Here is a 27,736-nt window from a genome sequence, read left to right as displayed (position 1 = left end):
TAACAGGGCTAACAGTTTTCCTTGATTTTTCCAGGAGATGCAAAGCTGTGAATGCCAAGGGGATGCTCAGAACCCCAGTGGAGTCTCCGCGGAGACTTGCTATAAAAGTGTTGCAAAACCAGCCGAGCTCAATGAATGGTTTGTGTCGGTTCCAGCAGACACTTTCATCTCCCATCTCAGCTTTGTACCCACAGAGCTTCAGGGCCTGATCCTATCCTAACCCCAGTGCCAGCAGGAAAAGCTCCATTCTGCCCAGCACATTTGTGCCGCTGGAAAACCAGCATTAAGCACCAGCAGAGAAGGCGGGCAAGGGTCTCACACGGTGGCCTGAGGGACACAAACTCCCTCACACCATGGAGAACCCCAAAGCCTTTCCACGGCACCACACAGGCAGTGAAAATCCCCCACAGAGCTCCATGAGAATCCCAAAGGCCTACAGTGCTCCATGAGGGTTTCCTGAGAGGACCAAACCCCCCCACAGGCTTTCATGAGGAAACAAAACATCCCCAGGGCTCTATGGGGGTCCCAAAACTCCACAGGATTCCATGAGGGTCCCAAACTCCCGCGACCAAACCCCCACAGGGCTTCATGAGACAAAACTCCCACAGGGCTCCATGAGGAGACCAAACCCCCCACAGGGCTCCATGAGGAGACCAAACCCCCACAGGGCTTCATGAGGAGACCAAACCCCCCACAGGGCTTCATGAGGAGACAAAACTCCCCCAGAAATCTATGGCGGGGGGGGGTCTCAAAACTCCTCATGGTTCCATGAGGGTCCCGAACTTCCACAGCCCTCGATGCGGGGACCAAACCCCCACAGTGCTCCGTGAGGGGACCAAACCCCCACAGTGCTCCGTGAGGGGACCAAACCCCCACAGAGCTCCGTGAGGGGACCAACCGCCCGCCTCCCTCGCCATGGCCCGCCCAGCAGCCTGAGGAATGCCCGCTCCACAGGGAACGCTCCGCGCTCGCCCGGCCCGTCCCGCCCCGCCGAGGGAGCGGCAGGGCGGGCAGGGCCGCCCACATAAGGCGGGCTCAGCGCGGGCTGCCCGGGAAGGAGGCGGCAGCAGTAGCGGCTGGTCCGGGTGGAGCCGTCATGGAGATGGGGTGGCTGCTATGGGGCACGGCCGTGCTGCTGCTGCTCCACGTCCTCATGGAGCTCAGCCCCACCGTCAACTTCGCGCTGCGCATCAGCTTCTACTGCGTGCTATGCCTGCTGGCCTCGGCGCTGGCGGCCGTAGCCTGCCTGCTGGTCAACGGCGGCCGCACCGTCAAGAACATGAGGTGAGAGGGGGAATGGGGGCTGGGGACAGCGGTGTCACCGCCCCGCCGCTGCCCGGAGCCCCTGGGGAGGTGGCGGCCTCTGTCCCGTGGGTGGCAGCGCAGCCCCGGAGGTCTCCTCTAGGCTCTGGGGTGGCTGTCCTGGCCCGTGGCAGAGCCCTCGGCAAGGCACGCTGGGGATGAAGTGCCTGGAAGGTGGTGGTGGCTTTTTTAGGGAAAGCTGCAGGAGAGCAGTGTTTGTTGAGAGTGGCAGAGCACTGGAGCAGGCTGTCCAGGGAGTGTGAGGAATTTACCTTGTCTGGAGACATTCCAAACACACCTGTGTCACTGGGTGACCCTGCCATGGCAGATGGAGCCGATCTCTAGAACGTTCCTTTTGATCCTTACAGTTGGGTGGTTGAGTTTGGGGTGTTTCCTCCCCCGGGAGCAGAGGCTGGCAGGCTGTGTGCCATGTGCTGCAGGGGCACAGCTCTCCTGCAGCTGTTGTCTGGCCCTGTGTCACCTGACAGGACACCTGTGACAAGGGCCAAGGGGCTGCTGTCATCCAGCACCTCCTCTCCATGCCAAGGTACATTTTACAGGCAGAGCTGACACTTCTGCTGGCAGCACAGGACAGCTTATTTCCTGGTTTTGCTCTCCCCTAGGCAGCTTTTTACCTCTGCCGAGCATGTCATGTGGATGCAGCGGAAAGGAGAGCCTTAACATCCTTTAGGATCAAAGGTTGGCAGCATCTGAGCAGGTGGAGCTGGACTTTGCTTTGCAGTGTGGCTTTCACATGTAGGACTCAGGGCAGAGGGAGCTGCTGTGCTGCCTTGAGGGCTGTGCCCTGCCGGTCCCAGCTGGTGCCATGGCCCCAGGCAGTCTGCTCTGCGATCTCCAGCCTGGCTCTCTCTCCAGCTTTGGTTGCCTTGGCTCACTCAGGAGCAGCTTTCCAATGCTCAGCTAGCTCTGCAGCTGGGAGAATTTATGATGTCAGTGGTGGAGACACTATCCTTTTATTTCCCCCAAAAATAAACCCTCTAAACTTTCTGTAAACTTCAAGAAATTATTTGGGAACGAGAACTTGCATTGGATAACTCCTCGTGTTAAAACCCAGGGCTGAATTTTGGCCAGAACCACCCTTTTCCAGTGACTTAAGCCTGTTGTTTCCTTGTAGTGGCACTGACTGAAGATCCCAGTGATGTATCTCAACCCCTGGGAGGTCCATAGCTGAGGTGATCCAGTGAGTTCCTTATTTCTCCAACATCCCAGGCTGCTTATTCCAGCTTGGGAAAGGGGGCTGGAGCAGAGCATGTGCTGGTGGACAGAGAGTGATAATGGTGTTGTTGCCTGGCGCAGAACACCCCGTTCTTGCTGTGCTGCTGGCTCCAGTGTCAAGCTGGTGTGACTTGGAAGAGGTTACCCAGGGTGTCTGATAGAGATAGAACTGTTTATCTGTGGTAAAACATCTTGCACGAGCTTCCAATCTGGTAAGCAGATTTCAGTAGTCCTTGAAAATCAGAGTATCCTAAACAAGCCTCTGTGACTGGCTGTGGATCAGAGCACGTGAATCTGGAGGCTGCTGGCTTTCATATTCAGACTGTTAGGGATGCACTGAAAAGTCCCATTCCCTGTCATTTTTGTGTTCCTCATCTCTGGCAATAAGTGCACTGGTTTTACAGCTATCTGCAGCTGTGGCTGCACCATGTCTGAGTCAATGATCCTGGCAGAGAAGTCACTTGTGGGGTTGTAGGGGACTCAAATCCATCCTTTAACCCTGTGGGTGACGTGGCCAGCCCAGCAGGTCATCCCTGCTCTTTGCCTGCTCTGAGCTCTGCCCCTTTGCCTCTTTCAGTGGCTCACGCCACATCTTGTGCAAGGAAAGTCTGTCCCCGGGCTGGCAGGAGGAAGCTGGATGGTTGTTCTTGAGTAATGTGTAACCAGCCTCTCCCAGCAGCCACTGAGCACTGTGACTTCCAGAGCGGTGACCTCTTTTTTGGTTGGCAGTCAGAAGGGAGGAGAAGTGTGATTTAGGTCACCCTGGTGGCCTGGCATCCTCCATGACCTCTCTGGTTCGTGTCACCCTGCCTTGTCTCACCTGTAACCCCATCTCTTCACCTGGACTGCACCGTAACCTTGGAGCAGACTGCACCCGTAACCTTGGAGCGGTCTGAGGAGCTCGGGAGCTCTGCATTCCTCCCTGTGTCCTTTTCCTGGGTGTGGCTCTTTGCAGCAAATTGACATGAGGACTGATAGCAGTGTGTCACCTCAGGGCATTGGCCTGGCCTGAACTCCAGTGTCACAGCCAGCTCGGGTGGTCTGCATGGGGGGACACCCCACGGAGATGTGAACCCTGCTGTGGGTAGGAGCAAGCTGGGGGAGGTGCTGTGGCTCAAGAGTTTAGGGAGACTTTCAGAGAGCAGATGTTGGGAGCTGCTGCCAAGCCAGGATGAGATGTTGTCCAGGTGCTCACCTCCCACCTGAGTGACAAGGATGCTTCTCAGCAGGATGATGCTGCACCGTTCCCAAACTGGACTCTGTGGTGGGGACAAAGCTGGCTGTCCCTCAATCTCCTACTGCAGGAAAGAAAGGTCTATCCCCTGTCTGCCAGGGAGAAGGTGGCCCTGAGGCAGGACATCCAGGTGCTTGGTGGAGGTCAGGTCAGCTTGAATCAGCTCTAGGGGGGAGCAGATCCAAGCTGGTGGCTGTTCTTGGGAGCCTTGTTCACGTGCAGGCTCCTCTGCCACCTGTCCTGGCAAATGGCTGTTCCCTTGCCCAAAATAGCCCCTGTGTTCTGCCAGCTTCTGCCTGTGTCCTTTGGCCTAGCTGGAGTGTCCCCAAGTCCCCTGGTCAGGTGGTGGCATAGATGGGCCCTGCTCCTGTGGGCTGACAAGGAAATGTGCTCCAGTGCTGGCACAGCTGGAGTGTCCCAGCTGGGAAAAGCTGGGAGCTCTGTCAGACCTGTAGATCCACTGGGGAAGGGCAAAAGCTTCAGCATGGGTTTGCTTGGGGGCAGCCAGCCTCTGCCAAGCCATGTGGGGAGCATCTTGTTTGCTGCCTGCACCCTTGCCTTGTGCAGGGGAGTGTTTCTCACCTTCATTCCCCTCCTTCCTTGGGCACCCCGGGTTTGTTTATATCACTGAGCCCCATCTTCCAGCACTGCAAGGAGCAGACCTGGCAGAGCCTTCCTTGGTTGTCGGGTGTGCTGGGGAGTGGCAGCTCCTGGGAGAGTTGTTAGAACAACTTTGTGGGGCCCTGCTGCTTGCAGGAGAAGAACCTGGTAGCACCAGGGCAGCCCAGAACCATGGCACTGAACAGGGCAAGTGAGCAGCACTCCTGCAGCATGTGGGACCGTGCAGGGCAGACACCTGGGTGGACCACAGCACAAATAAAGACTGGAGGTTCTCTGTCCTAGACCTCTTCTTGTCTCCTTCCACCCCCACTGGTGGCTGTGGCCTCTCTGCTCTGCTGCTGACTGCTTTTTTTTTTTTTCCTTCTGCAGAATCATCAAAGCTGTTGTCAGGACCTTCAAGTATTTCTTCAATCTGAGGTTTGAGGTGAAGGGACTGGAGAACTTCAAGGTGGAGGGCCCTGCTGTCGTTGTGTCCAACCATCAGAGCGTCCTCGACATGATGGGTGAGGAGCTGGTGGGAGCGAAGAGAACATTTCTCCTTCTCACCATTGGGAGAAGTCCTGCTTGTGCCTCCTGGATAAACAGGCCTTGGTGCAGCTTCCCCATCAGTGCTGGTTGTGGGAAGGGTCTCCTGTCACTCTGAGCAATCCCACACCTGTGCAGCACCCCAGGTTCTGCTGTCCTTGAGGTGCTGGCCCAGCACATGTGCCAGTGGCCCTGCTGGACTCCCTGGGGCTAGGGAATCAGCTGCCTCCAAGGGTGTCCTGCTGTCACCTGCAGCCACCCTGCCCCACTAACTCTGCTGTGTGCCAGGCCTCCTGCTCTCAGAAGCCAGGAGAGAAGCAAGGTGTCCCTGGTGACTGTCCCTGGTGCCCCTGTCCTTGTCCTGTCCTTGTCCCAGGGGTGACTGCTGGGTCTTGCCCTCTGCCATCCCATTAGGGCTGATGGAGGTCCTGCCCGACAACTGTGTCCAGGTGGGCAAGAAGGAGCTGATGTACATGGGCAGCGTGGGGCTCATCATGTACCTCGGTGGCGTCATCTTCATCAACAGGAAGAGCACCAGCAGTGCCAAGATGGTGATGTCAGAGGTGGCCAAGACTATGGTGGCTGAGAATGTGAGTGTCACTGTGGAGCTGGGTAGGGTGGCATGGGGGCATTGTGGCATTCCTGCTCCTGGCTCAGCTTGGCAGAGCTGGCTGGTGTCTCCCACCACAGCAAGTGGGTTTCTGGAGCAGAGCCTTGTCTCTCCATGTGCAGGTGAAGGTGTGGGTATATCCAGAGGGCACGAGGAACTGCACTGGGGATTTGCTGCCATTCAAGAAAGGAGCATTTCACCTCGCTGTCCAGGCACAGGTAACAGTGCTTTGGCCCTGCATGGGAACCCTGAGTGCTTTTGCAGTGGCACTGCACACTGGTCATGCAGTGTGTGGTTCGTTTGCTCTCAGATGAGCTGTGCTCCCAGGTAACACCTCCTCAGGTAAACCACTGGTGTCAGAAGTGCTGCCCTGCAGCAGCCAAGGGCCTTTTCCATCCCCTCTGGGAAGGAGCTGACCCTGGGCATGAGTGGCTGTAGACAGTGGAGAATTGCCCTGTCCTCACTCCTGCCTGCCTCAGTCCTGGTGTCCCCTCTGGAGGGAGGACTGTGAGGGACAGGCACACTTGATCCCAATCTCCAGGCTGTCCTGGCAGCATGGCAGGGCAATGCCAGTGCCCAGGGATTCCTGTGGGCATGGCTGCAGCCCAGAGCTCACTCCTGGCAGGGAGCCCAGTGGGTTCTTTCCTGGGGAAGCTTCATTTCTCAATCTCCCAGGTCACAATCGTGTAGTGATGATTCAGGATTGTTAATTCTTGTGCTTTAGTGCAACATCTGGGCTTGCTCTGTGTGAAAATAGCTGCTGCCTCCCTGGCAGCCATATGGCAGCTCTTGATACGTCTTTTCTCTCCCAAATGACAGCATCCATGAGCAGTTAGTGGGGGAGCAGGCAAACAGCTTCAGCCAGCCAGAGCTGTCTCAGGAGCAGGGTGTTTGCCTGGGCACAGTCTGGGGCAGTGTGCCAGAAACTGGGATGACTCGAGGCCTCAGGGGAAGCTGGTTTCCCTGGGAGAGGTGTTACAGCAGGGATTTTGGGAAAGGGAAGAGATGCCAGTTCTCTGACTGGGTTCATTTGGCCGAGCCCAGGGTGTAGCCTGTGTTGTACCATACCCATTCCTGCCTGGGTGATGCAGCCAAGGCAGAGCCTGGCAGCTGCTGGAGGAAAGAATGACATGGAACTGGTCCCCGCCTCTGCTACACCCCCCTGAGTCACCAGCTGTAGATCCTGGCTTTGTTACCAGCACTGGAACAACAGCTCTGCCTGCCCTCCTGGCCCTGTGTCTGTCTGAAGCTTCCTCAGGAGCAATTGATAACAACTGGTGACTCCTTTCTTAGAAACTGAAAGCAGAGCAGCCACCCTGCCCCAGACACGTGCCTGTACAGCAGGCAAGGCCTGTCACAACAGGCAGCCTGCAGTGTTTGATTGCAGGACCTGGGGTTGGGAGCCTCACTTGGGTCCAGGAGCCCTAAAAGCCTGTGCTGAGCTGAGGCTGGGCTGGAACTTGGCCCTGGTTCCTTGAGTATCCCTGTGCCTTGAGTCTTTGGGGAGTGGTTTTGATTCCATTTGACTGCTGATTGTTCTACCCTTTGGAAGTGGGTTTTGCTTGTGGGGCTGTGTGTGCCCTGTATGTCTGAGAGCCAGGCCAGGTCAGCTCTGCAGCGTGGGATTTGCTGCCTGTCTCTGGCCTGCCCTGAGCTGCTGAAGTGCCAGTAACTCCTCTTTTTCTTCCCTTCTCCAAGGTCCCAGTGATCCCTGTGGTGTATTCCTCCTTCACCACTTTCTACAACCCAAAGACAAAACTGTTTACATCAGGTAACAAAGAGTCACTTGGAGACAGGGTTGCTGTTGTCCTGTGTGGAGATCTGGCTCACAAGGGTGTGGGAGGGAAGCAGAGCTGGGGTGAACAGTAGGAACCCTGCTGGGAGATGTTTGGAGGCAGTTCAAAGCACTTGGCACCAGAGCATGGGCTGGGTTAACTCAGGAAGGGCTGTAATTAAATACACCGAGGGATGTTTTCATTAAAAATTGGTTGCCACCTCTTGCTCTGAGCAGGCTCTGGCTGGGATGGCAGTTTGGGGCACAGGGGGATTATTCTGGGTGGCACAGCTGTTGGAGCTGGGATCTAACTCTGCCTGTGCTCCAGGGCTGGATGCCTGAAGCCCTGTGAGGGATTGAGGGCTGTGCTGGGGCTGTCCAGGGTGGGGAACAGCGCAGAGAACAGAGCTCCTGTGGTGTGTGGGTTTCTCACAGGCTCTTCTCTTGTCCCCAGGGAAAATCAAGGTTGAGGTTCTGCCTCCAATAGAGACCAAAGGGCTGACGTCAGACGATGTCACCGACCTCTCTGACAGATGCTTCAACACCATGAGGGAGACTCTCTTCAGGCTGTCAGGCCATCCAGGCGAGGCAAAGGACTCATCCTAGAGCCTTCTCCAGTGGTGTCACCGTGTGGTGGTGGCTGAAGGGACCTGTCTGTTCTTGCCAAATACTGAAGGATCTTCTTCTCCTCTGCAGTGATTTCTAACTCTTGGGAGCACCACAGACTGGCACACACAGGGTGTCAAGCCAGCGCTAAGGTTCCCTTCTGAGTGGATTTCTCTTATGGGTTCGTTTTCTCACTTTGATATATCTCCTTTTTCTGAATTTCTCAGGCATCAAACTTGTGCTACCAAAGGGCTCAATGACTAGAGAGGTGAATTCCCCCAGCTCTTGCAGCTAGCTTGGGGTGACAGCAAAAACCTGCCTGAGCCTGAGCTCTGCCTCGTGTGACTGTCCCTGCACCTGTGTTCCTGCAGGCTCAGCTCATGAGGTGGCCCTGTGATGTCCCAGGTGGAAACCACCAGGCAGCAGTTTGTATCAGCACAACCTTGATGCTCAAACAGGGCTGAGAACTGGGGTGAAAATCCAGATTTTGGCTTTTCAGCAGTGCTAGGAGTGTGGTGTCCTCCCTGGACGCCCCAGAGCACTCCCACCCACCAGTGGGACACACAGGCCTGTCCCCTTGAGATACCCTTGTGTCACAACAGCATCACGTTGGGAACTGCTGCCAGCTCCCGACCCTGGTGGTGGCTCAGCCTGGTCACATCCCTGCAGTGCTCCTTATGGAGGCAAAGGGCTCTGTCGCGCTCGGTTTGTCACTTGTCATGGGCAGCACTGGCCGAAAGATGGTGCCTGTCCCGCGTCTCTGCTGATCTGCGGGGCGGAGCTGCTGCTCTCCAGGGCCTGTAAAACCCCGGCAGAGCCACAGGGTGGGTGAGCTGCAGCGGGAATGGGGCTGGGGAGGCTTGGGAAACTTCAGCTCCCCCTTCAGGGGATACAAACCGCTTTTCCAGTCAGATAAAAGGGGTTCCCCTGTGCCTTGGGGTGATGGACCAACAGAGCTCCTGGATCCCTCACCGGGAGCTGTGGAATGTTGATGCCCTTGGGAGCTGGGTCAGGTCCATGGTTCCTTAGCTTTAGCTCTCCTGTTCATGACACAGGGGACCTTGGGATAAGCCAGCTGGGGCTACTCAGGTAACCAGCACACCCAGCTCCTGCAGCCTGCGCTGGGGGAGTTGTGTTTATCTGGCCTCAGCTGGGAAAGGCAGGGAGCTCCGTGGAAGGAGCCCTTGGGCCAAGCTGGTGCTGCCAGGGGCTTCACTGGAGGGGCCTTACAGTACAGACTCAGGGGATGGGAAGGGTCGGGGTGGGAGGATGGGAACCAAACCAGCACTTTGTGAGAGTGGCAGATAAAGGGCTGTCATGGAGGGACAACCCAGGAGGGCTCCTGGGGAGAGGAACCATGTCTGACTCCTCCTGGGAGGAGGGAGCAGTGCCTCTATGTGCAGTTGTCTGCTGTTCACTTTTAATTGGGCTGAGAATGTTATCTGCTTTACAAAAAAAATCAACCAAAAAAAAAAAAAAAGAAATTACACCTTTGGTTATTTAAATAAAGGAGCCTCCTTGTCTTGTGTGGGGGCTGAGGGAGGAGGATGTTGGGTGCTGAGCCCTGAGCTCTTGCAGGGGGTGGGTTTGGTGGTGGAGGGGCAGGGGGGGTCCTTGTTCCCACCCTGTGCCCCCCAGGCAGGAGGGCTGTGCTTCACCCAGCCTCACTGGTGAGGCACCATCCCACCTCCAGGGCTCCTGGAGAGCAGAATGGGAGCTGCAGGGATGGGCACTCACTCCTGTACCTGGCTTTGCAGGCACCAGAGGCACCTGTCCCCTGCTGTGACACCTGGCTTGGGGCTGCAGGGACTTGTCCCCACCTTCTCCCTGTGACAGCAAGCACAGGGAGTGTGGAGAGGCAGCTGCCCTGCCTGGGCCAGCTCTGTGCTCCACAGCCAGCCCTGGGAGCTGTTACCCCAGAATAATGCAGAGCAAAGGCCAGGGGCAGCTAAACACCCCCCAGGTGACACACAGCCAGGCACTCATGGCACGAGGTAAGGCATTTATTTGCTGCCTCTCCAGCAGGGAGAGGGCTCAGAGTCCAGTTTGGAAGGAACTGCATGGCCTTTGGTGGGGTGAGCTGGAAGAGAGAATGATGGAGATGCTGATGGGAGCCCAGCCTTCTCCTGCCTTCTCCTGCCACCCTGTGCCTTCCTGTGATGGTGTGGCTTCATCCCCAGCCTGGGATAAGAGATAAGAGCTGTGGATGCACTCAGCTTGCTCCAGGTCCCGAGGCACTCTGCTAGAGTTCATTCTTGCAGGAACCTGGGAAGATTGGAAAAAAAACCAAATTCAGTCAGATAAATTCAGTCATTAGCCTGGCAGATTGAGACTGACCTGAACCTCTGGGAATGTCACCCACACTTGCTGCTTTCCTTTTGGCAAACAACCCCAGGCTGGCTTCATCCCCCCGCACTCAGCAGTGTCGCTCTCACCTCTTTGGCATGTCACAGTCCTTGCCTGGGCCCTGTGCACAATGTCCCCAAATCCAGTGACAGTAACAGCCTGTGCTGGATCGGGGCCAAAATCCTTACGGCTCTCAGAGCTCTGACCTGGTGCCTCTGCTGGTGGTTTAAAGAAGAGAAAATGGGTTTTTTGGTCATTGCACACATCCCCACTGAGCAGTAAATTGGGGAGTGCAGTTGTAGGGTAGCATTTAGTTGGGAAATGCTCCACCAGGCACGGAACTGGGATGGCTGAGCAACTCCATGGGATGCCCTGTGAGCCCCAGAGCTTGCTGGGGTATGACAGGACAGCTTTGTGTCCTACAGGGACCATGAAAAGAGACAAAAACAGGTTCTGCTTGCTGAGACAGACTTGGCAGAAATTAATTTCAGGACTTTGGAGTCATCCCTTGGAATGAATCCATGTTACCTTGTGATACTGCTCACATTCCTCTGTGCTGTCACTAATAATATGTGCAGGGCACTACTAGAAAACTCAGCCTGCTGGAACACTCAGTGGTTCTGGTAATTACCCCTTTCTGAGATGGTTTTTAAGTGTCTATTTGCAGCTACTTTGTCTTCAGACAAGTTCTTTGAATTCTTTTTCTCTCTCAGCCATTACTGCAAGCACTGAACTGGGACTGAATATGCCCTGAACCAGTTTCTCCTGAGTCTTTCCAAGACTCAGCAAGCTGCTGTTGCACATCCCAGCCATGCCTAGTTTCTGGAATTATTTAATGGGAAAATGAGCTGCCTATCAAAATAAAAGAGTTCAGATGGTTGTGTTCTGCTTGGAGTCCAGGTGAGCACCACAGGGACCCGAGGGGATGCTGTCCCTCTGCGTGGTGGGGACACCAGGCAGGACCCTCCATCTCCAGCCATTTCACACATGACAGCTCTCACTGGGGTCCCTTCCTCAGTTTGCTACCTCAGAGACCCTCTCTGGTGCCCTTACTGCTCTGTAAACTTCCAAAAGAAATGCCTAAAAACTTCCCAGGCTCATAAATCTGCCAACTTCTCCACGCTCCCTAAACTTCCCTGATTGACTTTTTGGACTGTTAATTTCCTAAGAGTTGGGGGTTCTTTCCTAAGGGCTGAGTTATCAGGGAGGGACAACAGTTGTGAGGTGCTGCCTGCCACAGGTGCCCCACTGCTCCCAGTGCCTCCCTCAGCCACGTTTCCATGTGCCAATCCTACAACTTCTGGCTGCTACAAGGGCAGTCAGATGGTGCAGCCATAGAAACAGCTTTGAAATGAAGCTAATGGGCTGTTTGTGTTCATCCTTTATTAATTACAGGCTGCTGAGCTTGAGGCAGATCCAGATTAACAGTGGCATATGTGTTACTGATCTCGTTGGCCCACATCTGCTCCCCGTGGCCAGCGTGGCTGCAGGGAGATCTTCCCCCGCTGCTTTTTCCAGGCACTTACAGGTCTCCAGCCTCTCCTCCAGGAAAGAAATCTGCTCACTTAGGGAGTCAATCCTGTCCAGCTGCTGGAGGGAGTGGGACAGGCGGCTGATGGGGTCTGCACCGACATCCTCTGGCAGCATCAGGTTGTGGAAGGGGGCCAGCACCAGCTGGAGCTTCTGCAGGGAGAAGGGGAGCTGTGAGTGCACCCCCCCCGGCCAGCAGGACCACCCGGGGGGATGCAGCCCCCACCAGGGAGGGCTCAGGGGGCTGCGGTTGTGTTCAAAGGGCTGGAAAAGCCGTGGCGTGGGCGCTGCCAGTGGCTGCGGGGAGCACAGCTGGGATTGCTGCTGGGATGTTAAAAATAGAGCCGGGGAGGAGGGAAACCCTGGCTGCAAACAGCCCCGGGTGGGAGCTGGCCGAGCGGGAACAGGGCAGAGGGATGGGCTGCAACTCGCCTGCTCCAGTGCTTCCACTCTGCTCCTCAGGTCCTTCATTTCTTCCTTCATTTCACTGGAGGCACCTGAAAAAGTGACCGAGGGAATGTCAGTGAGTAAAAGCCCTCTGCTGAGGTGAGGTGGAAGCTGCTGGGGAGAAAGACACGGTGCAGGGCTCTGGCCAAGCCCTGCTGCTTCCCACCCCAGGGTCTGCCCCGCTGGGATCATCCCCCAGAGCATCAGCTGGACCTGCTGGCATCTAGTGCAGCTGCTAAAGGCACAGGCTGCTTCTGCTGCTGCAGCACCTGCAACAAAGTGGGGAGGGTTTCAGGCAGCGGGGCAATGCTTAAAGGACAAGAGATCTGGTGGATCCTGGCCTTTTGTGCCCGTGTTGCCACAAAACACCCAGCTCTGCCCTGTGCTTGATGGGCACAAGGGATTGTCCCTGCTGAGGGCCCTGCACAGGGGCAGAGGCAGGTGGGGCACGTGCAGGCTGTCCCAGATGTTTGCTGCGTGATGCCCGTGCTGGCCACAGCGCATTATTACTCACGGTACGAGTTTGAAGTGTCACAGCGCGTACCAAAAGTAATAATGGGCCGTCACCAGCGCCGCTCCTCGTGGCTCCAGACCTGCCCTGCAGGAACGAGGATGATGAGGGAGAGAACTGATACATCCCAGACACCTCCAGCCACAGCCAGGCCCTGTCGCCCTCACAGATGGATTTGTGCTCAGGGGAAGTTGTTCGGTGGGAGAAGCACTCCTGGCTCAGCGAGAATAAAGCTGAGGGGCTCTGCTGTTTTCCCCTCTCCCATCTCCTGTGATGCTGAGTGTTCCCTCAGCTCTCACCGCAGGCCCCCAGCAGCTGGGGCTCAATGTGGGGACAGGATACCTGCTTGGCTGGAGGTGTCTGTCCCAGAGGCTGGCACCAGGGGCTGGCAGCCCTTGGCATCGGCAGCCAGGCTGAAGCCGTCCCGGCAGGCGCAGTGGAAGCTCCCGGCTGTGTTGATGCAGAGCTGGCTGCACCCGTGGCTCTGGCTGGCACATTCATCCACATCTGGAACACAGGAACAGCTCAGTGAGGAGGGGACAGGCTGAGGGGCACAGGTGGCTGAGGCACAGGGGGGCTGCAATGGAGCCCAAGGGAGTGCCTCCCAAGTGAGCTGGTGTTTGGGCCGGGCACAGCTCTGGGTGCTCAGCACCACCAGTGCCTGGGACAGCCCTGAATAAACCTGGGCTAAGCTGGAGGGGGTCTGGCCTCCTCCCCTCCTCCTGCTCCCCCTACAACACAGCCAGAAGGAGAAGCTGTGGTCAGAAATGTCCCAGCTCTGGCCAGGCGGGCGCAGGCAGCCCTCGGCTCTCATCCCGGATTTACGGCCGGGGTTTTGGCTCCAGCCAGCTGTGGTGAGGAGCTATCAGCCTTTCAAGTGTGTACAGAACCCAGTAACCTCTCCTCACACGGGGGAGTTATTAAAGCTGTTCCCACAAAGCAGAAAGAGCTGAAGCTCTTCCCACGCCCGGGCAAATCTGTTTTAGGCAGTGGGAAAATCCTTTCCCTCGGAGCTGGAGCTGTCAGCAATGGGCTCAGCCCTGCCTGGCCCAGCATGGGTCAATGCCACACGCTCCTCCTCTGCCTTACAGGAGGCTGCAAAGCTGGGAAATGCTGTGGCAGGGGTTTGCAGCACTGATGTGCACCACACTGCCCGATTTCTCCATGCTGTGAGGAGTACTGGGGATGTTCCTGTGCTGCAGAGGAGCCTGGACATCACCAGGCTTCTCCTCCACCCCCAGATATTTTTGGTTTATGGATTTTTAATCTCTGCAGTAAAAGGGCATTTTAGTTTACAGCAAGAGTTTACAAAGCCTGGGAGGGATGATCATGAACACATGATCCCAGGCCAGCCCCTCAAGGGCTCTGTGCTGCAGAGAGGCTCACAGCTCTGCTCACACTGAGCCTGCACAGAGCAGCAGGCAGAGAAAATGGGGGTGCCAGAGCTGCACAGGAGGGAGAGCTGAGGCAACCAAAGGGAGGCCAGACCTCCCTTGGGAGCCACACTTCCCACCCTTCCCTGGAGCAAGTGTTCATGTGTGTGCAGAGGGACAGAATCAGAGGTCTGATAAGGGATAAGGTGTGACAAGGTCCCTGTCCCCCGAGGGGTTGATGTGGGGCAAAGAACACCCAGAACCCCGTGGCAGCTGGCATGCTCCCAGGAGAAGCTCTCCCAGCAGCAGGGCAGGTGTGACACAGGGGCAGGGACAGGGGGACATGGCCAGTACCTGTCTGGCAGGCTCGCCCCGTCCAGCCGGGGGGGCAGGAGCATCTCCCGGGGAAGGCACAGCTCCCTCCGTTCTGGCACGGCTCCCAGCACACAGCTGTGAGAGGGAACACAGCACAGCATCACCCAGCTGCTCCAGGGGTCCCCAGCTCCCTCCCTCCCCCCCGGAGCTGTGCACACCCCAAATCACACCAGCAGCACCCAGAGGGGTTGAGCTGCCCAGGAACAGGACTTAGGGTGGGTGGGAGGAAGAAGAGCTGGAAAGAAGCTGAAGGCCCTGCAGGCAGCAAAGGTGGGAAGGAGGAGGGCAGCAAGCAGCAGCAGCCCCTGGTGCCACTCTCTGAGCCCACTGGGGATAGACTGGCTGCTGCTGTGGTTTGTATTTGTTGCCTCCTGAAAGCGTTTCTCGTCCATTTCTGCTGATTTAGATGAGAAGGACTTGTTTTATTTATCCTCTGGTAACTATAAAGGTAATAAGTGATCCCAAAGGAAAAAGGCCCAAGGGGCAGCAGAGAAAAGCTGGGAATTAATCAGATATTGAACCACATTTGGCTGTGACGCTGAAAATTTAATTCAGAGAGAATCTATTGACAGGCAGAAGGTTGGTAAATGAGAGATGTGGTCCCGGGGCCCCCTCCAGGGACACGAGGGGTCTGGGGACGGGCAGTGGCACCGGGGTGACCCAGCAGCTCCTTACCTCTGTTACAGCCCAGTGTGTGGCCGTTTGCCCTGCTCCATCCAGGACAGCACGAGGCCATGGGCTGGGGCAGCTGCCTGGACCTCTGTCTGTAGGCAACCCTGTAGATGGTCCTGCAAGGCAAGGCTGGGCTGAGCAGGGTGCCCCAAACCCCCGTCCTGCTCCCACAGCGGCTCAGGGTGCTCCCAGACCTGGGATCCCCATGCCTGTGGGTGGAGCAGGATCTGTGCTGCCCGTGGCACAGGCAGGAGGGCTCACCTGTAGGTGCTGCAGAGGCGCTGGCCCTGGCAGGTGGTGAGGTAGGGCTGGTACACGGGCTGCACGTGGGACTCGGCGTGGGCGCTCAGGCGGCTCGGTGTCCCCGCGGCTGAGCACACCCTGCGCCTGGGCACAGACAGCTGGGTCAGTCCCACAGCCAGGACACGGCCTCAGCTCCCTTCTCTGCACTGGGCTAGTGGGCTGGTTGCCTCAGTGACCTGGGAAGCCTCTTCAAGCTGTTTGGGGTCAGTGACACAACTGTGGAGCGCTGTGAGCGGCGCGGGCGCTTCCTCTACCCCCTCCCAGGGGAGCACTTGGGACCCAGATTTAGGGATGATTTACTCACTACATTCATTGTCTCCCTGCCCCTAAAATCACTCACTTTCTGGGCGGATTTTTCCTTTCTGAGACTTTTGCATTCCTGAAACGGATGCCCCTGTGGTCACCAAGAAATTAATGATTTCACAGGAAGGGTCAGGCTCACCGCAAAAAAATGAGAGGTTGGATAAAAGGCACTCCCCAGCCTTCCTAAGATAAGTGTTATCCAGGCAAAAACTTTCCCAAGGTTAACAGCCAAAGTGGTCTTGGTTAAACATCCTTTTTTTCAACAATTTCCAGCCCAAGCAGGTCAGTCCCACTGAGGAACCCATCTACTTGTCTCAGCCTCCCAGTTCAATTAGAAACTAAAATAAAAAGCCTGGGAATTAGCATGGACATCAGATGGTTTCCATTAACTCCAGAAAACTCCTCTCAGCCTCGTGATTAATGTTATAGAAGATGCAATTTTTAAATGGCAATTGTTTGCTTTGTGAAATTCAGAACAAAGTTTTAGCTGCAGCCTGTGCGTGTGAGCGAGGAATTCAGCTGTGGTTTCAGTCCTGGACAGAATGTGAAAGGTTTGACACTGGAGGAGCATTTCAGTGTAAAAACAAACTTTGTAGAAAATGTGAGCTGTGTCTGGGGGAGGGTTTTGAGCTCCAGCTCCTCTCAGCTCAGGAAGAAACTGGGGCACTGAGCTCTGGGCTTCCTCAGACCCAGCAGGAGCTGAGCTGTGCCTGCCCAGGCTGTGCTGGGAGCCAGGGAGTTCTCCCAGAGCCATTTCCCAGAAAGGGAAGGGGAATTGCTGGAGCTGCCACTGCTGGGCAGCAGCATCCTGGGGGGCACAAAGCCCAGCCTGAGGTTTTCCACCCCTGTGTCCCTGGGTGTCCATCAGAGCTGGGAGCTGCATCCTCCTCTGATGGGAGCTGTTTCCTTCAGTGACAGCTTGTTCACAAGGCTCAATTTGTATGCTGGCAGGATTTCACACATATTTTTATAAGGGATGTGCTTGAACGAGACTGTAATAATTCCTGAACAGCTCAGGGCCTGATGAGCTTTTGACTCTCCTGGACAAAAAGCCCAGAGTGTCTTTGTGTCCCTGCCTGGAGTTAAGCAGAGCTGGGACATTTCGTCTGAGAGATGTTTTAGCTCCAGTGAGAAAGCAAACAACCAGCTGAGCCCTGGGAGAGCTTTTTCCTCCTCCTTACCAGCCCAGAGAGCCACACAGGGCTGTTCCCCCCAGAGAGGACCTGCCTCACCCTGATGGGTGGAGAACACACCTGAAAGGTGCAGACAAAACAGGGCCTTACCCTGCCTGGGCAAAGCCCTCTGTGCTGGTGGTGCTGAGGATGAGGAGGAGTCCCCGGAGGAGGCAGCTGAGGCTCCACATGTCCCGTCCCTCCTGCAGCCCTGGGTCCTGCTCTTCCGTGGGATGTGCTGGCTCCTACTGCATGGCTCGTCCTTCAGTGGGGATCCCTGCAGGCAGGAGGGCACCACTGTGAGTGGGAGGGCGTTTCAGGAGAAAGTTCTTCACTGAAAGAGAGACTGGGCACTGGGATGGGCTGCCCAGGGAGGCAGGGGAGTCACCATCCCTGGATGTGTTTAAAAAACACTGGACATGGCACTCAGTGCCATGGTGTAGCTGATAAGGAGGTGTCAGGTCAAAGGACTGGATCTCAAAGGTCTTTTCCAGCCTAGGTCATTCTGTGATTCTGTGAGGTGTCCCTGTCCAGCTGGTGACACCCAACAGAGCCCTGGGTACCAACCCTGGCAGGGTGGGAGCTGCTCCAGGCACAAACCCACTCTGCCCCACTCATCTCATCACTGTGCCCAATATTAATTCAGGAATTACCCTTGATTTACCCCAGGGGATGCCTGGAGATGCCCTCAGGGCACCAGGGGCTGCCCAGCTGTGTGCTGAGGGGCAGGGAAGGGATGTGTTTTGCCTCCAACTCACTGCCAGTTGCAGGCAGCGAGGGCAAAACAATGGCCTGTCATTTCTTAATGCACACAGCATTGTAAAGCTGTGTTTTCCCACCACATAAAACACTGAAATCTGATCTTCTTCGCTTTAAAACACAAATTCGTGACAGAGAAAAGTGCTGTAAGGGCCATATGTACCATCTGCAGAGTCGGCTCTGAGGCACAAACCCAGAGGTTTTGATTTTCTAGCAGAAGACAAATACAAAACAAGGCTGAAGAGGGTCAGTAACAATATCCAATTGAAACAATATCTCATTTAAACAAACCACTTGGCCTCCGGATGGCAGCAGCTGAAGGAGGAAGAAATAAAGAAACCCACCTTAAATATGCACCAATTAAAGAAAGAATCTTTTGATTAAACTTTCTGAAAGGGGAGACTACTCAACAAGAAACCTCCTTCTGAGATTGCAGATATGGTGAGCTGCAAATCAACTTTCTAAAATCCCCACATGCTGTGGGGCAGGATTGGACTGGAAAATTGCAGTTTGACCCCCAAACTCCACTGGGAAATCCCAACTCTGAGACAGGTTGTTACAAATAACCATGGCAAATCTGCAGAGCTGCAGGTCTCCAAGCCCTTCTCCAAAGCACTCAGGATCATCCTTTCCTTGGTGCAGGAGAAGAATCTGAGGCAGGGAGAAAAGGAGATTCACATCTGGAGAGAAACCAGCCTGGTGCCTTCCTGCCCCTTAATATCAAATGTCAAATATCAAATATCCCAGCAGATTTCCATGCAAGTCCAGCCCTGAGGATGGAAGGAGGATTTTGGTGCTTTAAAGCCTGTAGTCCTCCATTCTTCTTCAAACACAGCAATTAGTTTAATTTCCTAATGAAGAATTTATGGTACCTCCATCATCAGGAAAGCAAATCTCACTTGTCCTGCAGGAAAGTTTTTGTTAAAAATAGTGAAAGAGCTTTCCCTCTCCCCAGTCCTCCTGGAGACATTCCAAGGACACTGATGCACAGACACACACCAACTCCCCTTTGCTGCATCAGCCAGCCTTTCCCAGGGCTATCCTGGGACACAAAACTTCCCTACAATCCCAGATCCTGAAGTCTGGAAGTCAAACTCTGCCAACCATCTCCATCCTCCCACAGGATTCCCGTGGCTGCCATGGGATTTTTCCTTGTGGGGATGGCAGGAAACACAGGGCACGAGCCTAAAATACAGAGTTTGTTTTTTCACTTTGAACTGGAGCAGCACTGCCCTACCTCGAGGATCCCTCTGGGTCGTAAAACTATGGTTGCTTCGTACCAGGAAAAGCTGTAAAAATAGAAAATATGATAGTCTAGACTTGTATTTTTTATGGGTTTACAAAAGTCAACCTCTTTAAAGCTGCTGAGGATCCTCCAACCTGTTGCCACCATCTATTCCATGCTTTTTCAAAGCACAGAACTTGAGGAAGAAACAAATTATGCTCAAGAAAAAAATACTTTTTTTGTCTCTGGCTTTTAAGCCTCTCAAAGGCTTGAAAGAAGAGGTGAAGCCCTGTGGTCTGACAAGTGAAATTATGTCTTAGGGGTCAGCAAACCCTCCTTGGCTGACCACGTGCTCCTGCGAGTCTGGGGGGTCCCTGTCCCACCGGCCAGAACCATTTCCAAAATCCTCCTAAATTCCCAAAATTCTCCTAAATTCCCAAAATTCTCCTTAATTCCCAGAATTCTTTTCTTGCCTCACCTGCCACAGTAACCGAGGGGACACACAACCCACGGCGCAGGGGAGCAGCACTTTCTCCAGCTCTGCCCACGGAACCACGACCAAAACTCCAGCTGAGGGCAGCAGGAGGAATCGCGCTCTGGCTGCAGAGGGATGAGAAAATCCAGCCCCTGGCGAGGATGCGATGGCTCTCCCGGGACCCGAAGCTGCACTTTTCCAGACAGCCCGGCCTGGTTCTGCAGGTGAACCCCCGGCTCCAGCCCTGTCCTGTGCCCTCAGAGCCGAACCCTGCCGGGGAGGGTCAGCGCCAGCCGCAGGGATGGATTCTCCCCGCAGACCCCTCCGGCCTCTCCCTGCGCTGGCTGGGATGCGGCACCGCGGGATGGAGCGGGACACGGGCATGGTGACACCGCCGAGGGGGCTGTGACACTGTCCGGCGGGGCACGGGGACACGGGGGCTGCGGGGACAGCGTCACCATGCAGGGAGCCGGTACTGCGGGGGCCGCGGGTACACGGGTGTCCCGGGGGGCTGCGGGGACACGAGTGTCCCGGGGGGCTGTAGGGACGCGGGTGTCCCGGGGGGCCGTAGGGACGCGGGTGTCCCGGGGGGCCGTAGGGACGCGGGTGTCCCGGGGGGCTGCGGGGACACGGGTGTCCCGGGGGGCTGTAAGGACGCGGGTGTCCCGGGGGGCTGTAAGGACACGGGTGTCCCGGAGGGCTGTAAGGACGCGGGTGTCCCGGGGGGCTGTAAAGACGCGGGTGTCCCGGGGGGCTGTAGGGACACGAGTGTCCCGGGGGGAGGCGGCTGTCCCGGGGATGCTCCCGCGGCCGCAGCAGCCCGAGCCCTGAGCCCTCCCGCCGGCCCCGGTCCCCCCGGCCGCCCCCGCGCTGCGGCACCGAGCCCCGCTCCGCCGGCACCCCCGTCCCCCGTCCGTCCCCGCCGGGGATGCGGCCGAGCCGAGCCCCCCGGGCCGTGCCGAGCCCCGGGCGGCGCCCGCCGGGACTCACCGGTGCCGGTGGCGGAGCCGCGGAGTCGCCGCCGCGCCGCGGCCCCCCGCGCATTTCCTCCCCCGGGCCGAGCCGGTCCCTCCGCCCCGGCCCAATGAGCTCCCGGCGGGGAGGAAAGCGGAGCCTCCCGGCCGGGGGGAAGCGCCGGGGCTCGGGGATCTCCGCCTGCCCCCGCCCCGCCGGCCCCCGCCGGCCGCCACCTGCCCCCGGTTCTCCGGGACACGGCAGCGCCGCCGGAGCCACCGGGACCCGCTGGGGAGTCATGCGGGGACAGGGCAGGACCCCGCAGCCGCCCCGCCCGGGGTGAGGGGACACGCTGCTGTAGCGTCCCAAATGCTGTCGCTGATGGGGACAGGATTGCGGGGACCCCTGCCCCGGGTGGATGTGGAGCCTTACCTGTGACCCCAGGGCAGGAGGAGCCCCCGGCCCCACAGCCCGGCCCCATGAGCCCCACGCTGCGGGGACACGCGGTCCCTGAGCCCCCCAGCGGCCCAGCCCGGCTGGGTGGGCAGGGGATTAACAGCGAGAGATCGCGGCCCCGCAGACTCCCCGGGGGATGGTCCACCACCAGGGCAGTGCCCAGGGCAAATGGAATTCTCTTTACTAAAAATGACTGTCCTGCTCCGCACTCCCCACCACGAGCACAGAGGATTTTCAGAGGAGACATCGCCTCTCCCTGGGTTAGAGACCTGCTCCAGACCCTCCCGCCGTGCCCGCTGATCCCCCTGAGCTCATCCCAAAGTCCTGAGGAGCCGGTGGTGAACCACCAGGTTTCCAGCAAACCATAAAGGATGCTTAGGGAATTCCTGGAAGCACCCAGCTGCAGAGGGACGCTCCAGGGTGACACCCAGGGCTCAGCCCCGGCTGCCCAACACCTGCCCGGGACAGCCCGAGCCCAGCTGCCTACAGGCTTCTCCTCTTAAATGCCCAGTTTTTTATCAAAGAGGCTCGGTTTGTGCCAAAATGCCACTTGTTTTGTCTACATTTTTGTCTGGAAAATTAGAGCACAGAGGGTTATTGTTTCTCAAATGACTTAGGCGCCTGCCCATGCACAGAACCATTCTTAGAGATAGCAGGGATCTGATGTGCAAATGAATGGCAGGATACAGCCCCCTGGGAATATTTGTTCCCATTAAGCCCTGTAAATTTTTTGAAAGCATGTAAGCATTTAAAGGAAATATTTACCAGTTCAACAAGAATGGCTCCAAGAGAACAACTGAGATCACTGGCCCATCCCCTCTGTTTCCTCAGGGATATGCCAGGGCTGCTGGTGGAACTGGAGCTGCCTCAGGCTGTGCTGCACCCTCTGGGGAAGCTGATGGGTGCTTGGGCCTCTCCATGTCAAAGGAGCTTTGGTGGGATCCTCCCTGGGAAGGGAACAGAGGGGAATCCTCTCTGGAAGTGCTGGTGGAGATGGAGATCCCTCCCAGCAGCAGGGAAAGGTTTGCTGGTGCTGGTAGAAGTGCAGCTCTGTGTTATAAAGCATCTCACACGGGTTTGTTCACCCTCTGGAGACATCCTACCTCTGGGGAATGATTTCAGCTCCCTTAATTTCATCAGCACAGGCAACTTCTCCCAAGAGCTTTAAGCACAGTAATTATCTTGTTACACAGAGAGCGTTATTGGGGTTTTTTTCTGGTGTACAGGGGAGATGAACAGAGCCTGAATTATTGTCTAATAATTGCAAAATACACGTGGAAGCCAGAGCTTCTCTGTGTGGCCATGCTGAAAACACAGGATCTCATTTTGCAGCTGAGACAACTCACCTCACCCACGGTGCTCCATCACGAGTCCTGGGCAGGGATCCTTTGTTTATGGAGCATCTTGGTTTCTTTCTGTGAGGACAGAAAAAGCCCAGTGTTACACTCCCCTGGTCAGGCAGACAGAGAGCAGTGACCCAGCCCTCACCCACCACGGACCTGGTGTTCCCTGGACACTCCCAAAATCCCTGCAGGGTGGTGGCCACAGAGCCCCTGTGGCACTGAGCTCACACTGCTGGAGTGCCAGAGAGGCACAGACACTGTCACACCCATGGCAGGGCACGAGGAAATCCATCCCCATCCCACAGGGGGGGTTTAGGAGCATCCCATGGCCCTGATCCTCCCTCACCTTGCTGTGATCCCAGTGGGAATCCAGGCAGAGCCACGGTGCCTTTGCACCTTTGAGGGCTGAGCAGGCCGGGGGACAAGCAGGGGCTGATGAGCAGAAAGGATTTGCTGAGCAGGATCCATCCCCTGCAGCAGCTCTGCCAGTGCTCAAGGCTGGGATTTTCCAAGGGCCCAGGAGAACAGGAGTGCACCTGGCACACACTCCCAGGTGTATCCAAGCTCACCTCCCTGATTTGTGATCCCACCTGCTGTTCCCCAACATTCTGTTTTACCATTACACTCTATTTTACCATTTACCCCCATTTAAGGACAAGCATCCCTCACTGCCCAGAAAACCTTTGCATGAATCCCTGGGATTCCAAATGTAAATTTGGTGGTGAGGAAGAGGATGGGCTCATCCTTCAGCTCCTCACAGGACCCCACCACACAGCCCAGGACCCAGCACACTCCTTCCAGGGACCCCCCTGGAGCCTTCTCAGCCACAGGCAGCCCCTCCCTAAGTGCACTGAGCATCTTAAAATTCTGCCAGTATTTTAGTGCAGAAAGTTTCCTTTCCACTTCCATTTATTGGGTCAAATCTTTGCTCAAGCAAAGCACCCGTGTCAGCTGCTAAAGAACTGCACACAGCCCATTAAAAGAGCATTTAATCCTCTGCTCTCAGGGAGGGTTCTGTGTCTTCTGTGCTAATATTCATTATGCTGGGAGGGAAATCCCCCGGGACAAAGCCTGGCAAAGCTCCCTTGGAAGCAGAGGAGTTGTGCCAGTGCAGAGTGGGGGAAGATCAGATCTGTTGGCACTGTTAATGTCAGTGTGATGAGCTCCTGACAAAGGCAGCAGGAGATTTTGGCTCCTGCCTGCGTGGCCGCCCGAATTCAAAGTCCTCCCTTGCCCCATGTTTTACATTTTTCCCCCACAGCTTTCTCCCTTGCACACCAGAAGTGTACTCCCACGACATCTAATATTAATGCTTGTCTCCAGGCCAGCCAAGAAATGTTTCTGCCCAGCCTCCCTCTTGGATTCAAAACCTCCTTGTCTCCCACTGGTTTTACCACCAGCATCAGCTGGGAGGCTCGGCGAGTGCTGAGCAGATCTCAGGCTGAGCACCAGGCTGGCTGTGCAGCTGAGATTTTCACCACCTCCCAATTTCTTAGAGCCTGCCAAGCTCCCTGCACCTGCCTGGGCATCCAACATCCCCCTGAGAGCATCCATGGGGGACTGAGGGCTGGAAGCATTTCCCTGTTTGGAGGAGAGCTTGGAGGGTGGGAGGTATCTGGGGCATGAAGAAGGAAGGATTAACAGTGGAGAATTAATGGATCAGCACTACAGTCCCACCTCAGGAACCTGCTCTTTGGAGAGGAGCACTTCCAGCCCCTCACAGAAAAGGGGACGTGCCCAGGCACACGAGCTCTCCCCAGACTGGAGGGCTGGAGTGACAGATGGATGGGGACATGGGCAGGAGAGTGACACACATACAGATGCAAAACCTTTCAGCCCCCACAAGCCGTGGCTGCCCCATACCTGCAGTGCACAATGAGCTCTCACTGGTCTCCACGGGGGTCTGGCACAGAACTGGAGGCACTTGCTAAAGCAAAAGGGAATTTTTGGTCCTTCTCAAAAATACAAAAAGGAGGAATGGCTTTTGCTGTTCTAGGACAAATTCTTCTGCCCTGAACTTCATGAGGCTGTTTGTAAACTTTACACTGTGGTTTAAGCTTTGGAGCAGCCCCTGTTCTGCAGGGCTCTGTGAGGAAAATGACCCCCCACTATTCTATTCTGGCCCATTTTGTTCTCAGCTGTGTCAGCTGCACTCCAGCTCTCTCAGTGGAAATCTGGGAGTCCACTGATGGCAGTGGGATAAAACCAGGTCAAACCAAGCAGAGGACTTGACCCATAACTCCCACTCTTGTCACCAGTGGCTCAGGACTCTGCATATTAAAACTGAGACCTGAGCCCCACAAAGTGATTTATTTTTGGCCTGAGGAAGGATTCACAAGCATTAGTTGTCTCAGGACCAATGTGTTATAACTTAAGGTGCCCATGGGGACAACCAGCAGCTGAGCTGGAGCTGTGCAAAAACAAATGCAGGAATAGGGCACCATCCATAGCCAGCTTTATTTTCCCTCACATGCACACTTGAATTTTTATTTACATTTAGAGGAGGCAGCGATGTCTGCAGTGTAAAAACTGGGAAATGATTCATCCCACCCAAGAATAAACTGAATTTTGCGGCTTTCTGTAAAATTTCCCTGGCAAAACCTGGCAGTGATCTCCTGCCCCACTTTCCCAGTGAATCAGCACATGTGTGGTGGGATAGCTGGGAGCTGCAGGGTGGCTCAGCCCCTTCACCATCCCAGGGAACAGCTCAGCAGAGAGCCTTTCCCACAAGAAATTCTTGCCCTGATTATCTTTCTCTTCCAGGAGAAAGTTTCCAGCTGCAGGAACCCGAAGAAAGGCTGGACAGGGATCCTGGAGCTCACTTTGGGAGAGAGGAGAGAACAGATCTGATCCCCCCTTCTGTTTGCAGAGACATTTTTGTTTCCCTGCCGGGTCTGGGACCTCTTCCCCGGTGTTTCTCCCAGCCCTCCTGCTGCTGGGGCACTGGGGCGGGCTCGTTTGCCCCAATTTGTCGCAGTTTGTAAATCTGCCTCCCCGGGGCCAGCCCCATCTGCAGCAGCAGAGCCTGGGAAAAGGCTCAGCGAGCCTCCGGACCGGATTCAGTTTCTCGTCCTTACCTCCAGGGGAACTTGGGAGAGCTGGAACAGCAGAGAGGGTGGCAGCTCCATCGGCACATCCAGGGAAGGACAGGGAGAATCTGCCGGGGCAGATCCGTGCTCCCACTGCTGCCCAGAGGTCAGGTGGAGTTTTGAGGATGCTCCAGCTCCAGCCACAACGGCTTTCCACAGCCTCCCAAGCACTGCCAGACCTTCCCAATCCAGCTTGGAATTAATGGAATCACTGGCAAAGCCCCGTTGTTTCTTTCTGTGTTTGGTTCTCTGCTCGGGGAGTTGGTTCCACGGATGTTGGACCCTGGGGGAAAATATGCTGGGTTATTTCTACCAAGAGCCCTTTGCTGGCGTGGTTCTGCTCCGTATTCCTGCAGAGCCAGACAGTGCCTGGGCATCCCAGCTGCTCCTTTATCCCAAAATACCCCGGGTGCCTCACTGGAAGCCTCCTGCCTGCACTGTGCAATGGCACAGGTGAGGACAGCAGGACCCACAGGAAGCTGCAGACAGCATGGAAAGCACCCAGCTGCCTGGTTATAAATCTGGGAGGCTTTGCTGAGCTCCTGGTGGGCACACCCAGCATGATCCAGGCTTGGCTGTTCCTCAGGACAAGCCTTGGTGGGAGAGCCAGGACAGTCCTGCCCACATCCCTGGCCTGCCCCACATCCCACCCGGGTCTGGGGGGAATTCAGCAGCACTCAGAGGAGAGCAGAGGGCAGAGCAGGGAGGATGGACAGCCTGGGGATGTACCAGAGGTATCCAGAGAGCAGGCAGAGGGAAAAGGGAGGGAGTCACAGAAAGAAAAGAGATTAGCTAAGAATTTCCAGCTATCTCACAGGAATTTGTGCAAGTATTTGCAACCTCTACATGCACACCAGGTAAAATTTACCCACTGGCTTCCCCACGCCATGAAAACAGCCTGAATGCCAGTGGGGTGACTTAAAAACGCAGTGCTGGAGGCTGTGCTCAGGGCAAAGCCCTGCTCAGCACGTGGCTGCCAGCAGATCCAGCCTCGCCAGGAGCAGGTGGAGGCTGCCTCACACACCTGTGTGCTCCAAGGGATGCTTTGCACACCTGTGTGCTCCAAGGGATGCTTTGCACACCTGCTCACTCCGTGCTGGGTGTTCAACCATCCCCAAGGCTCCCAGCATCACGAGCAGGGCCAAAACCCACTCAGAGCTCACAAGGACACTCTCCCAAGGAGCTCAGGCTCCTGCTGCCCGCAGTGCCAGCTCCCCATGCCACCCCATGCCACCCCACCCCATGCCATCCCATCCCTCCATTCCTCCTGTGGCTCTCTGGTACCTTGGGTGCCCCCCTGTCCCCTGGTGGCTCCTGGTGGCTCCTGGTGGCTCCTGGTGGCCATCCCTGCCTGGCCACCCCGGGTCCAGCAGCTCCGTCCCGCTGTCCCCGGTGTCCCCGATGTCCCCGGTGTCCCCAGCATGGCCAGCTGCTGGCTGTGCACAGGCAGGAGGTGGCTGCTGAGGTGGAAGGGTGGCTTTTTATGCTTTTCTTCCTGTATAAATCAGGCCGGGGATGGACAATCCCAGACAGGACTTCCTGTGTGTGTTGTGAGCTGATAACGGCGCCGCGAGGAGAACAAACACGGCCGCCCCGAGGGGGAGAGGGGCACGGGGCGGGACCCCCACGCCGAGCCCACCACGGAGGGGAGGCAGCCACGAGTCCCTGGGGACACGGGGAGGGACAGGGCTGCTGGCCCAGGCTGCCTCCCGAGCCTCACACCAGGCCTGAGATGGGTGGGACCCATCCCACCCCACCCCTCCAGGGCACATTTTGGCAGCTCCCACTCCCATTCCCCCTCCAAGGGGACCCCCACAGCACCAGGGACCTGTGCCAAGCATGGCAGGGTTGGTGGCCACCTCCTCAAGAGGGGCCATGTCAATGTTGGCTGCCATTGGAGAACCTTCTGGGGTACTTGTGACCCCCTGAAATCTGGGGTACAAGGTTGTGCTTGGGTTATTGTCACCCTGTCACACTGTGCCTGGCTTGGGAAAGAGAGAGGTGCGTGGCTTGGGCCACCAAACCTGCAGGACATCACCTGACAGGGGTGTTCTCTTCAGGGCCAGGCTGCAGAGAAGTGTGGAAACAGCTGCCCTGATGCCCTAAATTTCAAGCCCATTCGTGTGCAAAACTGATTGTATTCCAAATTTAATCTCTGTGTGTGTGTGTGTGTGTGTGTGTGTGTGTGTAGGACCTCAGCTCTGGGCAGCCAGAGGACCAACAATTCAGTTTGTAACAGGATTTTGGAACTTCCACCCAGACTAAAACCAGAGGCGCTTTGGAGCAGCAGGGCTGTGGCAGTGGCAATTATTTCTCTAATCTCCAGGCCCCCACAGCAGCCTGTGGGTTCTGCCTGGCATGGATTTAGGGCCAGCCACGTGGCACCTGGGGTCCCCTGTGTCCCCAGCCCGTGCTGGCAGCTCCTGCGCAGGCTCAGGGGAGTGCAGAGTTACTCCCACCCTGATTCAGCAGAACAGAGCTCGGGGCAAATCCCC

General features: G+C 56.4%; 2 protein-coding genes across 7 annotated transcripts; one reads left to right on the top strand and one right to left on the bottom strand.

Annotated features, from left to right (window-relative positions):
- Positions 1–1,032: 1,032 nt before the first annotated feature.
- On the top strand, positions 1,033–9,417 carry AGPAT2 (1-acylglycerol-3-phosphate O-acyltransferase 2). The gene is made up of 6 exons (XM_059865011.1): positions 1,033–1,284; positions 4,763–4,896; positions 5,333–5,508; positions 5,651–5,746; positions 7,227–7,299; positions 7,757–9,417. The coding sequence occupies exons 1-6, from the start codon at positions 1,097–1,099 to the stop codon at positions 7,906–7,908; spliced, it is 819 nt and encodes a 272-aa protein (XP_059720994.1). The 5' UTR covers positions 1,033–1,096; the 3' UTR covers positions 7,909–9,417.
- A 476-nt stretch (positions 9,418–9,893) lies between these two features.
- EGFL7 (EGF like domain multiple 7) lies at positions 9,894–26,698 on the bottom strand. 6 transcript variants are annotated; one of them, XM_059865008.1, is made up of 13 exons: positions 26,526–26,698; positions 25,230–25,524; positions 22,156–22,224; positions 21,575–21,756; positions 19,403–19,524; positions 17,052–17,217; positions 15,424–15,549; positions 15,166–15,278; positions 14,470–14,565; positions 13,085–13,249; positions 12,217–12,281; positions 11,781–11,937; positions 10,186–10,472 (listed from the first exon to the last, which is right to left on the bottom strand). In XM_059865008.1, the coding sequence occupies exons 6-13, from the start codon at positions 17,129–17,131 to the stop codon at positions 10,222–10,224; spliced, it is 1,053 nt and encodes a 350-aa protein (XP_059720991.1). In that variant the 5' UTR covers positions 17,132–17,217; positions 19,403–19,524; positions 21,575–21,756; positions 22,156–22,224; positions 25,230–25,524; positions 26,526–26,698; the 3' UTR covers positions 10,186–10,221. The 6 variants fall into 6 exon arrangements, with proteins under 6 accessions (XP_059720988.1, XP_059720991.1, XP_059720990.1 ...); XM_059865007.1 differs by lacking the exon at positions 19,403–19,524; XM_059865006.1 differs by lacking the exons at positions 19,403–19,524; positions 21,575–21,756.
- Positions 26,699–27,736: the final 1,038 nt, after the last annotated feature.

Source organism: Haemorhous mexicanus, chromosome 21 (assembly GCF_027477595.1).
Source record: "Haemorhous mexicanus isolate bHaeMex1 chromosome 21, bHaeMex1.pri, whole genome shotgun sequence".
In the NCBI taxonomy this organism is placed as follows: Eukaryota; Metazoa; Chordata; class Aves; order Passeriformes; family Fringillidae; genus Haemorhous; species Haemorhous mexicanus.
Note: the sequence above shows the minus strand (reverse complement) of the source record. Positions and strands in the feature narration are given on the sequence as shown.

What these genes read in the sequence shown, in the direction of transcription:
- AGPAT2 (XM_059865011.1), top strand. Translation starts at nt 1,097, where the DNA reads ATGGAGATGGGGTGGCTGCTATGGGGCACGGCCGTGCTGCTGCTGCTC. An exon ending in CGCACCGTCAAGAACATGAG is followed by an intron (nt 1,285 to 4,762) that starts GTGAGAGGGGGA and finishes TTCCTTCTGCAG; the next exon opens with AATCATCAAAGCTGTTGTCA. An exon ending in ACCTCGCTGTCCAGGCACAG is followed by an intron (nt 5,747 to 7,226) that starts GTAACAGTGCTT and finishes CCCTTCTCCAAG; the next exon opens with GTCCCAGTGATCCCTGTGGT.
- EGFL7 (XM_059865008.1), bottom strand. Translation starts at nt 17,131, where the DNA reads ATGTGGAGCCTCAGCTGCCTCCTCCGGGGACTCCTCCTCATCCTCAGC. An exon ending in AGACACCTCCAGCCAAGCAG is followed by an intron (nt 12,282 to 13,084) that starts GTATCCTGTCCC and finishes TCACTTTTTCAG; the next exon opens with GTGCCTCCAGTGAAATGAAG. An exon ending in GGAGGAGAGGCTGGAGACCT is followed by an intron (nt 10,473 to 11,780) that starts GTAAGTGCCTGG and finishes TTAAACCACCAG; the next exon opens with CAGAGGCACCAGGTCAGAGC.